The sequence below is a fragment of the Citrus clementina genome, unplaced genomic scaffold, assembly GCF_000493195.1.
Source record: "Citrus clementina cultivar Clemenules unplaced genomic scaffold, Citrus_clementina_v1.0 scaffold_5, whole genome shotgun sequence".
In the NCBI taxonomy this organism is placed as follows: Eukaryota; Viridiplantae; Streptophyta; class Magnoliopsida; order Sapindales; family Rutaceae; genus Citrus; species Citrus x clementina.
The window spans coordinates 39,261,214-39,278,375 of NW_006262201.1; the positions used below are offsets into that span (position 1 = coordinate 39,261,214).

Genomic DNA, 17,162 nt, shown 5'->3' on the forward strand with positions numbered 1-17,162 from the left:
GGCCCTCCCCAGGATACCTCGTGGTTAAGACTAAAAAAAAAAAGAATCCATCAAACCCTTAATACCATTAAAATAATGCTAATTTCCAACTTTTATGTGTTGAAAAGTTGACAATTTTTTAATCGGGTGGGAGTTTCTTAAATAAGTTTCGAACATGAGGAAAATTAACTAATTTACAAAAACAACAAGGGGAGTTTTGATCATTTTCTTGACAAAGACATTAAGAGGGATTGAAAAATCCTTACCTAATTTTGAACTAAGAAAAAGATCAACGGGTTAGCCGTTAATGAGATAAGCATCTGAAACATTAGGATTTGTTCCTGATTTGATGAATTGATCATAAATCTCGATCACGCCTTTCTTTCATCACTCAGCTGTGCATTATTTTTAAAGATTATTGGTTGAAATTAATGAAAATAATACCCAAGATGATGGGCATTTCATCATGAGGCTTGGGAAAATGATAATAAGTTCCCTTCTTAGGATAAACAACAATGTCTCCATGAACCGTTGTTCTTAACCAATCACTATGAGCATGCCACCAAATGGTTCCTTCTTCTGAAGAAAATTTGACTTTTTGGCTAAATTTTTTCTCCAGGTTTTATTGGACATTGTGTTATATATTCAGGACCATCCCCCCATGGGTTCCTTGGCTGTTTCACTCCGTGCCTACAAACTAAATCTTGTAAATGAATTTATTTCATACTGTTCGAGATTGTAGCAATATATAAAGTATTTATCTAGTGCAGATATATTTTCATTTTTTGAACATTTGGACAAAAATAAGAGATAAAGCATACCAAGTACAACTAAAAGATCCCAAAAGAAATGCATGGTAGACGTTTGCACTGGCCAGATAAATCAATATATACACAAGAGGAGAGTAGAGAGAGGTATTTGTACACCAGGAGAAGTCTATGTTACAGATTCTGTAACATACATCCCCCACTCCATGCACTCCACGTGTCCCTGCATGTGGAAACAAAGCAAGCAAATGGCACCCTTGGGGGGCCGGCTAACCTGGTCTGTATGTTACAGAATCTGTACCGTAGCCACCTCCTTGTAACACCAATGTAATATTATGTGTTAATTGGCTTTATCGTACACATCAACTATAGTTGTACCACCCTTGTGGGCGTACAAAGTTGGCTCAGGGAACTGTCCATTTAGGGTCATTATTTTCTTTGTGCGGCAAAGCCTTGTGTATGGAACATCCTCAACCTGAAAGGAATGGGTTATATATATATATAGACACACACACGCACATTATGTATTTCTGCGTTTTGTATTCGAACTGAGCTTTGTATTGATATTTTTGCAGGATTATGATCGTTATTGGACAACAAATAATTACTTACTTCAAATTTTTGACAAACTACAGATGGGCAATGAAGGAAGTAACTCGTCAATAACAAAAATCCCAATATATGGAAACCTGAAATTTTCATGATTGGCAACATTTTTCAGCAAATAAATAACTCTTTTTGTTCAAATTTGACGCTATGAATGCTTAAATGAGACTAGCTGTTATCATATTTATAGATGAAGCTTTTATAAAACAATAAAAGTTGGGTAAAATTTTTCTTCATTTGTCAATATCAAACATGGGTCCAGCTACCTTGCAACCGTGATTTGGTACCTCATTTTTTGTCTTTTTGTGATCCAACCATTAGATTCAACCCAAGAGTTGCAAAAGCTATTCCAATGGCAATGATGCAATTACTTGGTTATTAACACTGCAGCCCCTTTTGTTTTATAAAAAAAAATGTTAAATTTCAAGATTTTGACACATAAGTTCATCAAAATATTTTATGATCTTTATATGGGTCCAGGTAATTTAATAAATGAATATATTTAGATATACAAAATAATGGATGGATTATTTTAACTTGTTAAAATACTCCCCACATCCATTTATTTAAAATATCAATTACAAAAAATCCCAATTTTTAGTATATATATATATTTTAAAATAAAATACCCATTTAATGTTTTACCATTTAAGATATTGTTACTTATAGGGATAAATAATTATTTTAATTAAATAAATGAAGCTTAACTTTTATTTCTATAAATTTGCTCAATATCATATAACCTTATAATTGTTAGCATAAGATATAAATTTAGTCTAAAAAAATTATTCAAAGGGTCCCCTTAGGGCAAAAAATTAATTATCATATGATAATTTGGTTGGCACCAACTCTATTATTCTTAATTTACTTATCAATGCCAAACACTATATTGGAATTAAATTTTAGTAAAATAAACATATGTCACCATCTTTAACCCCATTCAATAGACCCTAATTGTTTAGATTTTGTTATAGAGAGCAAGATACAGTTCTTTTCTTATTATAGTAGTAAAAATAAATAAAAATAAACACAATAGATTTCTTTTAAGAGAATGCAAGCATTATTTTTATTAGATTTTGTGTTCAAGAAATTAATCTAATTATGTGGTTAGAAGACTCTCTATTTTTTGATATTTTAGAAGAATTATATGTTGGATAAATGAATAAATTAAGATCAAAGCAGAAAAAAATAATTGAGAAGAAAACCGAGAGAGAATAATTTTTTAGAATTTAAAATTTTCATATTTTAATTGGGGTTTATTTTGTAAAATAATTGAAATTTATAGTTTTTAATATTACAAAAAATAGTAGAGATTGCTGAAGAAAATGCCAAATAAAGTTTTTAGAATTCTAAAATTATTATATTTTAATTAGGGCTTATTGTGTAAAATTTTCAAAATTTATAAGTTTTTATTATTTACCAAAAACAATGAGGACTGTTAAAGAAAATGTTAAAATTGGGTGTTTGGTATAACGTAAGCAAGATAGTTCCGTCCATCAAACATAAATTTAAGCACCAAAATATATAACCAACTTCAAATCCAAAGACAGATATTTTGAACTGCCGAAATTCTGAGCTTGCCCGACGGAAGCTTCATTTTCTTTAAAAGCAAAGGCCAAGGAATGAAGAAAAGATTGATACAAAGTTTTATTACTGAATTGGAATAATATGATGACGTTTATTGTTATTTTATGTGATTCAATGAGAGATAATAATGATTAAAAACTAAAAGACGTGGATTACACTACTGCTTTATTGTAGAATTGATTGCTTCTATTTGCGTTTTTGTAAAAATAAAGCAGAAAAAGAAGAATCATAATAAGATGGCAATCGTAACACTCCAGTGTGAGGGATGTAAGAATCTCAAGCATTATGAGACTTTTGTGGTGGATCTGAACGAAGCGGAAAATATGATATAATGTAAGAGCGGACTGTTATAGTAAACAGTAGTTTGTTATTTTACATTATTATGTAAGTTACATAATTTTTTAATAACTGTTTAATGAAAATCTTACATAATAAAATCATATTTTTTCCACAATCGTTAAATTTTTATCAAACAACTGTGGAATAATTATGTACCTTACATTATAATGTAAGGTGACTAAAAGCTAGTAAATACTTTCATTAATAAAATGAAAGTTTTCATTGTAGTAACAAAATTGGAATATTACGACTTCTCCAACTTTAACCGTCTTAACAAAATTGGGCCAAGTGGACCAACTAATCGGCAAGAGGACCGAATAGATATTATTTTTGCGTGTAATTTTGGGTTCTTTATATTACACGCAAACAACAAACACTGAGAAATTCGGACCTGTCTATGGTACAGATTCTGTAACAAACATCTCCCGTCATCCCACCATCCGATTGTCTATTGTTTAGTTTCTCACTCCACATCCAACGGCTGATGCTGCAGTCTGTAGTTTACAGATTCTGTAAGCTAGTCAAGTCCGAGAAATTGTTGGGGAGCACTTTGGGTCCATATGTATCCAAATCTAGCTAATAGTACTTTCCACTAATCAACTATTCGATCAATGGGCTAGTCTATTGACACATATAAAAGTCACATGTCTATATATATTTCAAGCTTTAGATTATATCAAGGGAAAATATCCACCGTCCACCTATTTTTTACACTTTTTTCAAAAATACACAATTCTTTCATTTTTTGGCTGGAATCCAGCCAAAGTTACATTTTTTTTCACTTTTCCACTTCCGTTTGGAATCCGTTAAGAAAACTAACGGAAACTTTAAAAAATGATCATTTTACCCCCAAAACGAAAATTACAATTTCACCTTAAAAATTATAAAAAATAATTAGATTAAATCTAATTATTTTCCCCATCGGTCAATAAATAAATTAATTCCATAACCATCAAATGCATGTTTTTTTTTAAATATATCTGTAATTAGAATGCTAAATTATAACAGTAGTATTAAAAATAGCCTAATCTCACAAATCATCAATTGAATTTAAGATAAATAGAGTTTTATTATTAATTGAGTTATAATCTCTAGTAGTTAAGATTTTTTTGTACTTCATTAAAGTACCAATAATGATATTCATCATTAAATCTTATTATTTTTGGTATTTTTTAAGGTGAAATTGTAATTTTCGTTTTGGGGGTAAAATGGTCATTTTATTAAGTTTCCGTTAGTTTTCTTAACGGATTCCAAACGGAAGTGGAAAAATGAAAAAAAATGTAACTTTAGGTGGATTCTAACTAAAAAATGAAGGAATTGTGTATTTTTGAAAAATGTGTAAAAAATAGGTGGACGGTGGATATTTTCCCTTATATCAATTATACAACGCACATTTCAACAAGTCTATTCCGATTTCTTGTCTCATGAATGACATGTCGGTAGAAAACAAAACGATAAATAACGGACCATCTAAAGTCTCTGTGTCAATTAAAATATTATTATTGTTGATGTGTTAAAAAAAAAATGAATGCAAATTGTCTTTCCCCACGACATTTTCAATTGGAAAATGCTTAACAACTTGACCCAACTAAATGAATGGATTTTCTCATGTTAACAAGGGGTTATGTCTCTATTTGGGGTTTCTTTGAATATTTTTGTACTTCAAATTTTATTTTTTTCCTGTACTTTTCTTCAAATTTAATTTTGTCATCTGTGACGTTAAAGTTTCCTTATGGATGAAACTTCAAAAGTCTCATGTTTCCAAGGTTCTCCGAAATTATTCCTTTCTTAAATGATTTGTTGTAATAAAATATTTCTCAATGTGTAAAGCTGAAATTGGAAATTTCCATCATCCCACCGCTCGAAATATAAATATCATATCATTTTATAGGAAAAAAAAATTAATATAAATGCTCAATATAATTAATTGTGAGGCATGTATTTATTTATTTAAAGAAATTATGTTGTTTTCTCTTTGATATTTCTTATAAAAGTTCATGTGATGCATTACCACAACTTTTGAAATCTAAATTGTTAAGCCTAACTAATAGAGAGTTCTTAAGGGTGAAAGTAATTCCTTTTTTTTTCAACTGCGAAGACAGCAGATTCGTAAGATCAATTTGCAAGCTTCAGGATTTAATTTACATAAATTGCTTCAAAACTAATAAATTTAACAAGGAGGCACGTCTGGTGGTGGTGGTAGCAATCTTTCTTGGGGTGATTCTCCGTTCTTTACAATGAATACCGTCTTCATTCCCCATGTAAGGTGCTCCTCTCTATGACAGTGCATAAACCAGACTCCTGTACCATCATGATAATAATTATTATTATAACCATTATAATGATAAATGTTAATGATGATGATGATTATGGGAACTGTTAAGACTGAAGAGAAATTGCTTGACCAAAAATATAAACTAATAGGTAAAAATTCTTAGTAAGTTTCTCATGTAAAATGTGTCAATCAAAAAATTTAGATAAGCTATTGAGGGGGCCATGGCCCTGCCATAGAAATTTTTTAATGCTATAGTATGAAAAGATATTTTCTTGTAATAAATTTAATTCGACTTCAAATTTGGATTTTTTTTTTATATGTTGGCCACTATTATTTATCATTTACTGCAAAATGATCCTATGCATTTCTGAAAATTTTCATTCAACGCGTCCTTTCCTATACTTTAGCCTGTATCAGTTATTATTTATGACACAATGACCCACAAATTAAATATTATGATTTCGCCACCGGGATACAAACACGAGACCTTCATTCTAATATTTTGTTAGAAAATTTACTTGACCTAAAAGCTTAAGTTATCAGCAAGGATCCAAATGATAGAGACAAGTCTTGATAAGATCGAAGACAAGGAGGAATCAAAGATGATGGTGATGAGTGACGACATACATACATATAATGATGTTGAAGAATAGTGCTGCTTACCAGGATTGCTTGCCCTGAATCTGACTGTAGCCCAGCCACTAATAGGCACATCCACTATGGTCCGGAGAGGAGGATCAATAAGATTATAATTTAATGGGTCTTTTTCTTCGTCAAAATTTCCGAACCCAAATCCAACAACAAAAAAACTGTATCCATGCAAATGTATTGGATGACTTGTCCCAGCAACCAAGTTTGTCCCTTGGAAATTTATCTCCACAGCTGAATCATAATCCAATACTTTCACTTCTGTCCCTTGTTCTGGAATCTGTAAGATCGTGGGCAAATCATCTGCTGTGAAGTTAAATAAATATGGCGGAAAGTCTGGAAAATTCTCTCCATAAACCCCATTGATGCGTTCGTAGTAAGCCTCAAGTATAGCAATTGGTGATGGCTCAACAAAACTTTGGTTGTTCAAGCTAGCAGCAAGTCGAGTTCCATTCGGCCCTTCACACGAATTGTTATCATTTTCACAAGGCAATGTGTTTAACGAAACAGTTGAAAATATCGAACTGGTAATGTCTAACGGGACATCTATGGGATGATCTTCATTTGCCAAGCTCCGAAGGCTACCGATAAATTGGAAGGCCGAATTTGTGTCATTCCTAGAAGGAAGATAAGGTAAAGGAGGAGATGAAATTGGAGTGTAATTTCCATTGTATTGTAATACAGCCGTGGCTGTCGTGTTGTTGATGAAATCAAGATTGACTGCAGTGGAATAAACACTTGAAGCCATGTAGTAGAGATTAGGGTTCTGGTTGGCTTGAAACAACACATCTAGGGTTTGTCCTGGTGATATTGTAATGTAACTGGTTGTTAATGGATTAGTGTAAGCACCGTCGGTTCCCACGACTGTGAGATCGTGATTTGCAATGGAGAAGAAAAGCATTTCGTCCATTGCAGCATTAATTATGCGGAGAAGATAAGTTTTGCCTTCATCCACTGTTAGCGTGAATGTCTCTGCAATATAGAATATTATTAATTAGTTGTTAGAAGAATTATAAAAGCATTATTAATTAGGATACATTTTTGGTAAATTTTCTTCTTTTTTATTCCTCTAATTCATGTACTGAAAATCCGAAATGACTCGGGCGTATCCAACATTATTTTACTTTTAAAAAAAAAATAATTAAACCCGATTACGTGTTAATTGCATCTATACCTGAACTCGAGCATGGGTATAAATCACCAGGTTGACCATTTATAGTAAAAGCGTCCGATGCTGCTGGCAGTCCCCCAGTTCTAAGTAGTTCATTTCGAACTTCCGTCACATCTTGCTTCCACCACTCTCCTACAATTTTTTTTTTTTTTTGCCATAATGTTTTTAACACTAACTAGATCATTAATTTACGTTCATTAAGATTTTTGATAGTATTTATGTGAAATAAATTTCGTAAAATAAACTACCCAAAATGATTGGAACTTCCGCATTGGGTTCAGGAAAAGGATAGCCAGCAGTTTCAGGCCTCGGCTGTATAATGATAGCTCCATGTACTGTGGCACGTGACCAGTCACTGTGAGCATGCCACCAAAGAGTTCCTTCCTCTTCCGAAAAAATTATCTTCTGCCTGAAGCTTGCTCCAGGTTTGATTGGGCACTGTGTTATGTATGCAGGACCATCGGACCACGGATACCTAGGCTGTCTCACTCCGTGCCTGGACGTGAAATCAACCCTAGTCTGTTAAGTTTACAATCGAGCTAAAAACTTAAGCTCAAAGGTAAAAGCTCAGTATTTCATTGGTGATACAGAAACATCCTCTTTTTTTTTTTTTCCTTTTTATAGTACAATTAAGTGAAATAAAAGAGCTAGCTGTACATATTTACCAGTGAATGGTGATATTTTCTTTGCCTTCATTAGAAACCTCGACGAAGATTGTATCGCCTGTAAAAACCCTAATAGTTGGTCCAGGGAATTGTCCATTTACGGTCAAGATATCCTTTGTGCTGCATAGCCTTGTATATGAAGCCTCCTTTACCTACACAAAAAATTAATTATGCAGTAGTATATCCTTATGCGAAGAAAAAGAAGAAAAATATTTATCGATATTCACATTTCTTAGTTTATGCGATTCAATTTTTTTTTTATCGTTATTAAAATGGGAAGAAATGGTCAATAGCCAATCGAATACGATATTGCATAGATTCCCCGTCCCTCAGGTATGCATGAAGCTAGCTAGAGACTGATCGCTAGAGCAGCACCTCACAAAAATGTTTATTTTTAATTCGGATAATTTATAATTTCAATCCAAATTATAGATTTTTTTTATTCTCTAGCCCAGCGAACTTTAAGAGTTTTACGTCTTGCCCCAGAAATACATACTTTTTAAATTTTCAGTATTCGGCCTAATGCCTGCCTATAGACCTTTAATTACCCATGAGAGTGTGTGACATTTGGACCCCAGGATGGAAAGAAACAAAGCCTATAGAGGCCAAGTCTAAGAACTACATATAAAACTCGGGACCATAATAATAATAAAAAAAAGGAAAATAAACCTTAATTAGCATGAGCCAGAGAATAAAAACCTATCTCGAGGCAAAAATGTGAATAGTTATTTCTATCTCTCAATTGATTTTGAGTTTTTTTTTTTTTTTTGGAAAAGGGGCCGTGGCTGCTTAGGACATAGCCGGGCTCCATCCTGGATGCATAAAGCTAAAAATATAGTAAAGAAGCTCTTGAAAGCAAAAATAATTATAAACAAAGGAAATATCTTTAAAATGTGCAACTAGGAAATCCATAGGCATCTCACAGCATGTGTAATTTTGTAAATCATGAATTGCCTCTCTGTGATCGATCGAAAGAGAAAGTACAGTACTACTCACCACGAAAAGATAATCATTTGAAGCCGAGCGGAGGCTAAACAAGAGCTGAAAGCAGAATATTTTTAAGCAGAAGGTTCCATTGCGAAGACGCAGCATCTTCCGAATTTTGATAATAAGAATACTTTGCTTCTTCAATTGATCAAATGAAATTTTTTTTTGGGTTCTTATACAAGTTAGTGATGAGCAAGAGAATCATTTGCTCACGTTATTATGATACTGATTGCTTAAGGACAGCCGAAAGAACTAAGACATTCCAAATATGTATATTGCCCCAAAAATGCTGATTGGGACTCAATTTCTACAATAATATTTTTCATAATTGCATGATATTTTCGTTAGCCAATTGATAACTTAAAACAAAAATGACCACTAATTAAGCTTTAGCATTTCTTTCATTTTTGGTTATTAGCACCCACTCTAATGTTTTTACCATGTTTTATTATTGTTGTATCATTTTTTTCTGTCTTAAAGAAAAAAAAACAGTGATATGCATACTAGTTATTTCTGAACTGGCTTGGTCATATTAGTTTAAAATTATGTCAAAAACATTCAATAGGGTGGTTATATTTATAGATAGAGAGAATAACCTGTAATTTTAAGAACAAAATTTTGGAACGAAAGTTTTAATTATGCCAAAATTTCCATGACGAATTCTTTAGTAAATGTCGAGCCATTATCTTGCTGTGAAGTAAAAAAAATAATATCTAAATATAATATAGGGAGATTATCATTTTTTCCATATTAAAATTAATATATATCACTTATCCTTTTACCCCCTAACACAAAAAATTTAAAGAAAAAGGGGAAATGGGCCATTTCTAATAATATTCTTATTTTGAAATACATTTTTGTTTTTATTTATTATAAATTAAATAAATAGAAATTAAAATAAAAATTGGAAGTATTAAAAATAAAAACATATATTTGGATGTGAAAAAAAATTAATAATAAGATATTATAAAAATGCCCATTGATCCCCCTTCTTCTTTAAAATATTTGTGTTAGAGTAGTTTTTGGATATTATAAAAATAGTAGGGGAATAAGCGATATATTGATCTTAGTAGAGGATAAACTGACAATTTACCTATAATTTAAGTAGTAAATTAATTTATTCTAAAGTCCATTTTTGATAACCAGTGCGTGTGTAGTTCGAATGTGATGCTCAAAAACTAATTGATAGATCGATATAGCAAGCGGTACACACAGAACAAATCAATTATGGCCCATTAAATCTAGGATATACATAATTACTTGTTCAAAATAAATTTAAAATGGTGAGAAAATACATCATTGCATTCATACAAGTTTTTTTTTTTAATTACATTTAATAAGAATTAAAATAATCTTTGTCCCCTCCTAAATCGTTTGTGTAATAATTTTGTGCTTTTAGGAATCATTTCGAAACAAAGAAAATCTATATTTTTCTTAGAGGCATTTTTATCAGAATATTTTTTAGTTTTAAATATTTTAGTCAAATTAAGTTTGACTTTGGCTGCAATTACACATTTTTTGCTGAAGAGAGGTCCTGCTATTTTTCAACACCCCTAGTGTTACAGGTGCCAGGTGAGCTTTACAGCTAATTAAAAAACGGTAGCAGGTATTAACAAAGAAGAACAATACTCAAATCTTATGATAGGTTTATCTATCCCTTTCTTGGAATATTCCAAAATAATTTTACTTTTTTTAAAACACCCATAAAAGTGAAATTAAGTTGATTTAACAAAGGTTTAACTAGTAAGTATATGTAACTAAGTTATTTCTTTTCTAGTTGGCTTAAGAGATTAAGAAATGATTTTCGTCTGTTGCATAGGACTTTCTGGCATCGCTGCAACTACAGCATTTATTACATTGACAATTGGATCTTAGTGAATTCAGATATGGGAAACAATAGCGTATGATTAGTTATCAATCACTAACTTTGAGCAAAAGTTGTCGATCGATCGTTGTTTTGTTTTATTCATTTGCTTTTTAATGGACGGTATAAATTCTTTTCCGATGAACAAATATAGCCAACGTAGTTGAAGATAAAAGAATCGAACCCGTTTCTGAATAACGACATTGTAGAAATATTGAATGAAGTTGGTTGAATTTCAACCCTCCAATTTATTAGACTTTATGGTTTACGTAGCTTACAAAAGCAAATTATCCAATAGTGACCAAAAAGAATGTAACGTGTCCAACAAAATTGACACCGCTGTCAGCATTTCCACTTGCAAGCACATCTGGCACCCATGTACGTCTCTATTGAAGTTAAATAATATGGAAGAAGATCATTATTGAAAACCTAAGTAGAGAAGTTTGTAATTTTATTCTCATACGCACGCAATCAAATTCTCAGTTTCCACTATAAATAAAGATTTGGAAATGTTTTAGATCTCAAAATAGCACGCAGTTAATACGAAGACTTTTGGCTGAGTAAGCCCCAAATGCATAGGCTAGCTGTTATACATTTGTACACAAATAAGTTCAAAACAACAGTTTTACACCGCTGAGATGAATGTAACAGTTATGCATATCCGATCCTACGAACAGAAAGTATGTTTAATCTACAACCTCTTATGCAAGGATTGACACTCTAACATCATGCGAGATTTAAACACTTTGGGACATTCAATGATCGAATGAGCAAAGCTATAAGTTTTCCGTCTTCAGCTGCGAGGATTATTAAACAATCGTAAGCTTGGCTAAAGATATATAACTAAGCAAGAGCAGAATAAATGTAATAGCTAGCTTGTGCCTCCCGATTTGAGCAGGGACTTCTAATCTGAGTTGTGGTACGAACTTAAAAGTGCCTCCCATAGTTGGGGCACTTCTTAGGATACCTCGTGGTTAAGACAAAAAAAAAAAAAATGTCTTCATACACTTCAGAACTTAAAACGCGTCAAATGACACCAAAACGAGTCAGTTTGGCTGCCGTTTTGGGAGGAGACGAGAGTTTCCTTTAATTGTGTTTCTATTCGTTTTCTTTTATTCTTTTTATTATTATTATTATTATTATTTTACTTTTTTAAATTTGGAAAACTGTTGGATTGGAACCGAGCAGTAAAAAAACCAATTGGTTTCAATTGACAAACTCGAGCCAACTTGAAAAAAAAAAATGTAAATTTTGAGTTACTCCCTCGTGAATTATTGATAATTTTTAAATTATCCCCTTATTTTTTAAAATATCAAATTATCCCCTAAAAATAGTTAATTTTAACAATTGACTGTCATTAACTTATTAAATATGAAAATATCTTTTTTAACAACCATAATATTGGTTGGCATGGCTACATGTGGCAAAGGATTTGGTTGCCTTGACCGCGTGCAGCCATGGCTTGGTTTCCATGGTCGCAGGCCACCAGGGATTTGACTGCCTTGGTTGCACGTGGCCATGGGTTTGGTTTCCATGGCGGCGCATGACCAAGGGTTTGGTATCCATTGGGGTAAAATGAAAATTTGTTAAAGCATTTGGGGCTTACTATAAATATTTAAAAAAATTGTGCGTGTTTTAAAATGTTAGAAAGATTTAGGCTATAAAAATTTGCCTACATAGCAGCTTGGTCTTTTTCCTCTTAATTGACTGTTAGGAAAATTTATAAATTTATTTTACCCCTTTGATAGTTAAAAATAATAGAGGTAACAATTTTTGAGGGTATATTTTCAAAAGTAAGGAAAGCAATTTAAATATTATTAATTCACGTAAGGTTAATCCAATATTAACCTGAAAAATAAATATCTCATTTAGTTCAGGATTTTCAATCGTGGGACCTACGTATCAAAAGTTATATAGTCTGTAACTTGAACATATTTAAGAGTAATACGTGGGACTTAAAAGCAATTTTTTTAAATACGTTTTCCTTTTTCTTGGTAAAATAAATCTAGGAGAACTTTTCGGAATCTCTGTACAAACAAACTTATAGGTTAGGGGAAAAAAAAACTATTAGTAATCCAAAAAAGAAAACAAAGAAAATATAATTTACATACAGATAGCAAGTGTTATCGTCCAACATTTTTTCTTAGGTCTTAGGCCACATTTAATTAATATATTTCGACTCCTACGTTACTATCTACCTAATTTCTTAATTATACATATTTATACAGTTAAATTCTTCGTTGCGTTACATTTCTCAGTTCTATTTCAACCCAATAGGCTAATACATGAAATAAAATGTGGGAGAAATGTAACAGAATACAGAAGAAAAATAAAAACAAATGGGCGAGATGTCATGTTCTCCACCGAATATTATAATGAATAGTTTTGTTTCACCATTGCAATAACCTCAGCTCTCAGGGACTTCTTATAAATGTTGTTATATACACCTACCTTCAGGTACATTCCATGCATATTAATATGTATACGATTCCTCTAGAGTCTAGATTGTTAAATACTAACTAAGCAACAAATTATATCTGTGGGAACCATCCCCATTAATAATATGGTTCCTTGAAATACAGCGCATAAATAATGCAACAAAAAGTAAAAATAATAACAACAACATCAAAGGTGAGAGCTGTCATGGCTTGGTCACTCAGCTCTATATTTCTTCCTCCTAATCGATCCACCATGTCCGGAATTGATTCGTAGTTCTTCAATGCTTGATCATAAGGATCTTCAAATTTCATTTTTAGCTTCTCAGCTTTTCGGCTTGCAGCTTCTTGAGCAAGTGTCCAGTCATAAAACCTTCTGCTTTCTTCATTGCTTAATACATCGTAAACTTCCCTTAGCTTTAGGAACTTCTCAGAAGCAGCCTTTAGAGGAAGTGATGTTGTGTCTGGGTGGTACTCTTTTGATAATCTTCTGTAAGCTGATTTTATCTCTTCCAAATCCGCGCTTGGTGATATTCCTAAGAACCTGAATTTTATATATTGACTATTAATCGATACTAGCCAGCTACTTGAGTTTTGAACATTGAGGCTAACAATAATTTTCAAAGAGAACTTATTACGTTTCGAATTAACTACATCTTACAGGTTTTTTTTTTGTATTATTCGGCCGGTTTTGTAAGAAATCTATTGTGAAATTGTGTAAATCATCATATACTTACTAGTTATAACTAATATCGAATCCTTAATAATTTTAAGCTATTAAGTTGAGAAGTTTCCCTACCCCAAATAGAGTAAATAGCACATGTACAAAGTTTATTTCAAATATATAAATGTACAATTATAAATTAGTAGAATTTGTGAATAAATCACCAACTATTGGATGAGCAATATATATTGAAAAAGTGAAACAAGAAAATGGAATAAAAAATAATAATAATAAAACAAACTTACTGGTAATGAGAATCAGAGGAGTTGTCTAAAAGATCAGCGAACTTCTCACCCAAGAGATTCTTCTGCTCTTCTTCAGCATTAAAATTCTGGTTTGTTTGGTGTGACGATGATGAGCTTCCACCAATCCACCCTTCATCTTCGTTTTCCCAATGAATCCTTGTATCAACTCCCGGCTGCGCTCTTCGTTGGCTCTTGTTACTGCCAGCCTTTTGCGATGCAAACACACGCAGAATTTTGCTTCTTGTCCTTGCTGTTGCCGCTCTGGGCTCCTTTGTCAGCTGCTGCAAGCTGCCGTGTTGGGTTTTGAGAAACAGAGAATATGGAGATTGCGGAGATACTGTGGAAGCCATGAACATGAATGAGAGGGAAAAGAGAATTGGTGCCGGCTTCCATTTTCAAGATGAGAAGAAAATTTGTGTTTTCAGGGCCTCATGTTTCTGTGTGGCCCAGAAATTCCGAGGACTTTTCTCTCACAAATCTTTTGTTTTTAAATTTTAACTGCGACCTCATGCCACATTCACAAAATTAATAATTTTGGAGGTTTTAGCAATTTTCCTCAGATTGTGTAATATATAATTTAAAATGTAAAATCCATAAACTCTCTGAAAACCCCCTTGATAATTGATTAATAATGACGGTGGCCGGTGGGGACTTGAGTGAAATAAACAGAAAGCTAGATGGGACCGTACTCATAGTTGCAAATAAGGGTAATTTTTAGGGACCTCCCCTGAGGTTTAACGTATTAACACATAGAGAGATTGTATCCACATAATTACAAGCTCCTCCCCTACTGTTAGTATCTAAATACGTATGGCGTCAGTACGTAAGGGTAAATGTGTAAACATATATTTAAAATTAAAAAAAAAATCAAAATTGAAGCTTCGTGTTTCTTATGTCTGAGAAAAATGTAAGAGATTACTTCATTAACCAATGCTCTGTAATAATCACTGGACAAAAGCAAACTAAATTTTCACAAAATGATTTTGTTGATTCGGCCCTTCACAGCCCTTCAAAGGAGCCAACATCAAGACCACACGGTCCTGCAATACCTTCTCAACCCAAGGCCACGCGGCTACCGCCATCACACGTAACTCCACCTCTGTCTTCGCTTGGAAGGGGGAGACCCTCTAGGAGTAATGGTGGTGCACGGAGAAAGCTCTGGACTAGGGTCCCAGCGGCGGCCCAGATCTGATCATTGACGACGATGGTGACGCTACGTTGTTGATCCACGAGGGAGTCAAAGCTGAGGAGATCTACGAGAAGACCGGGAAGCTAGAGATGGGTTGAAGGCCGATCCCAAGAAGTACACAAGATGAAGGAAATATTAGTCGGTGTTTCCGAAGAAACAACAATTTGTGTCAAGAGATTGTACCAGATGCAAGAAAATGGGACCCTTTTATTCCCTGCCATCAATGTCAATGACTCTGTCACCAATAGCAAGGTAATTTACTTTGATTTGCTTCAGATCTCAAATTTATTTATTTTTTATTTTATACCATCAATTCATTAAATTTTTGAAATATTGGAAGAAATTAAATACGAATGTTTTATTATGTAATGGGGGAAATAGTTTGATAACTTGTATGGATTCTGCCACTCGCTCCTAGATGGTTTGATGAGAGCTACTGATGTTATGATTGCCGAAAATGTTGCTGTTGTTTGCGGTTATGGTGATGTTGCCAATGGTTGTGCTGCTACTTTGAAGCAAGCCGGTGCTCATGTAATTGTAACCGAGATTGATCTGTATTAGGATGTTAGGTTTAAATTTCGTAGGAGTGTGTGTTTGGGTGGTGGAAAAGTTGGAGGAAAGAAACAGATTGGTTTCAATTGATTGAATACCATTTGGGATTTGAATTAAGGTTTTGGATGGGGTTGTGTGGATTATTTTGTATTTGATGCAGTTTTAAAGTTTTGCTTGCTTTGTTGCATCTTGTTATCCTATTGTTTACTGATGAATGATTAAAAAAAAAATATTTTTCCCAGTTTCATATCTACATCAAAAATCATTTGAAAAACGAAGGCCAATTCGACAATTTATGATCATTTTACAATATCAGGCTTTAAGCTCTCTGCTTGGGATATTTTACTATCCTTTTATCATTGCAATTTACAGTTCAATCGGTTCTTAAAGTCTTGTTTTATAATTTATTATTTTGACGGAAAGGGTATTTTTATAATTTCAACAATCTACTAACAGTCAAACTAATTGAATACTAACGACATGGGAGGTGTTCGTAATTACTTAGATATATTCTCTCTATGTGTTAATACGCCAAACTTCAGGGGAGGTCCCTAAAAATTACCCTTGCAAATAAAGTAGGGACCTATACGTTTTCATCCTTCCTCTTTTTTTTTTTTTTTCCAATGAAATATCGAAAATAATCTAAATTCAAAATTACATTGAGAAATTGGAAGAAATCTAAAAACAGGTCCACTATCAGCTTGTCTATTTTGATGAGTGCTCCATCCTTCCCTGCCGTAATAATTATAAAATATTATCTTTTACTTTGTTGCAGCCACAAATGAACTGTGTAACTACATTTTATTAAAATAAGGTTTTTGAATCTTTCTAGTTCTATCCTTTAACTGGTAATGATGGTAATGAAGGGAGGGTTGGGATAAAAAACATTAAATATTATTTTAGTATTGGATAAATTCAACGCGATTAGATTACGCTTTAATCAAAACATGATTAGATATCGTTCTAATCAAATAAATTCATGATATTTTTAATAACACATAAAACAAGATTAGATGATGTTATAATCCAAATGACTTTATAAGAGAGATTTTGATAAATAATCATAGAAGGAATTATAAAAAGAGATATTTTATTAAATAATTGAATCTGAGGTTACAATAATAAGGCC

The 17,162-nt window shown here is 32.6% G+C and overlaps 2 protein-coding genes and 1 pseudogene across 2 annotated transcripts; 1 reads left to right on the top strand and 2 right to left on the bottom strand.

Moving 5' to 3' along the window:
* Positions 1–5,448: 5,448 nt before the first annotated feature.
* Positions 5,449–9,137, bottom strand: LOC18042829 (laccase-15). Its single transcript, XM_006434514.2, has 6 exons — positions 9,034–9,137; positions 8,038–8,189; positions 7,621–7,868; positions 7,376–7,504; positions 6,217–7,173; positions 5,449–5,579 (listed from the first exon to the last, which is right to left on the bottom strand). Exons 1-6 carry the CDS (start codon positions 9,127–9,129, stop codon positions 5,449–5,451), a joined length of 1,713 nt encoding a protein of 570 aa, XP_006434577.2. The 5' UTR covers positions 9,130–9,137.
* Positions 9,138–13,426: 4,289 nt separating this feature from the next.
* LOC18042830 (NAD(P)H-quinone oxidoreductase subunit T, chloroplastic) lies at positions 13,427–14,791 on the bottom strand. Its single transcript, XM_006434515.2, has 2 exons — positions 14,293–14,791; positions 13,427–13,867 (listed from the first exon to the last, which is right to left on the bottom strand). The coding sequence occupies exons 1-2, from the start codon at positions 14,646–14,648 to the stop codon at positions 13,444–13,446; spliced, it is 780 nt and encodes a 259-aa protein (XP_006434578.1). The 5' UTR covers positions 14,649–14,791; the 3' UTR covers positions 13,427–13,443.
* Positions 14,792–14,923: 132 nt separating this feature from the next.
* LOC112098212 lies at positions 14,924–16,042 on the top strand (annotated as a pseudogene).
* The last annotated feature ends 1,120 nt before the right edge of the window (positions 16,043–17,162 follow it).

Bases quoted from the DNA above. Each gene is read 5' to 3' on its own strand.
- LOC18042829 (XM_006434514.2), bottom strand. From the start codon at position 9,129: ATGCTGCGTCTTCGCAATGGAACCTTCTGCTTAAAAATATTCTGCTTT. The intron at 7,869-8,037 runs GTAAATATGTAC...TTTCACGTCCAG, and splicing joins GAAAATATCACCATTCACTG to GCACGGAGTGAGACAGCCTA. The intron at 5,580-6,216 runs GTAAGCAGCACT...ATGATGGTACAG, and splicing joins ATTCAGGGCAAGCAATCCTG to GAGTCTGGTTTATGCACTGT.
- LOC18042830 (XM_006434515.2), bottom strand. From the start codon at position 14,648: ATGTTCATGGCTTCCACAGTATCTCCGCAATCTCCATATTCTCTGTTT. The intron at 13,868-14,292 runs GTAAGTTTGTTT...TATAAAATTCAG, and splicing joins TCCTCTGATTCTCATTACCA to GTTCTTAGGAATATCACCAA.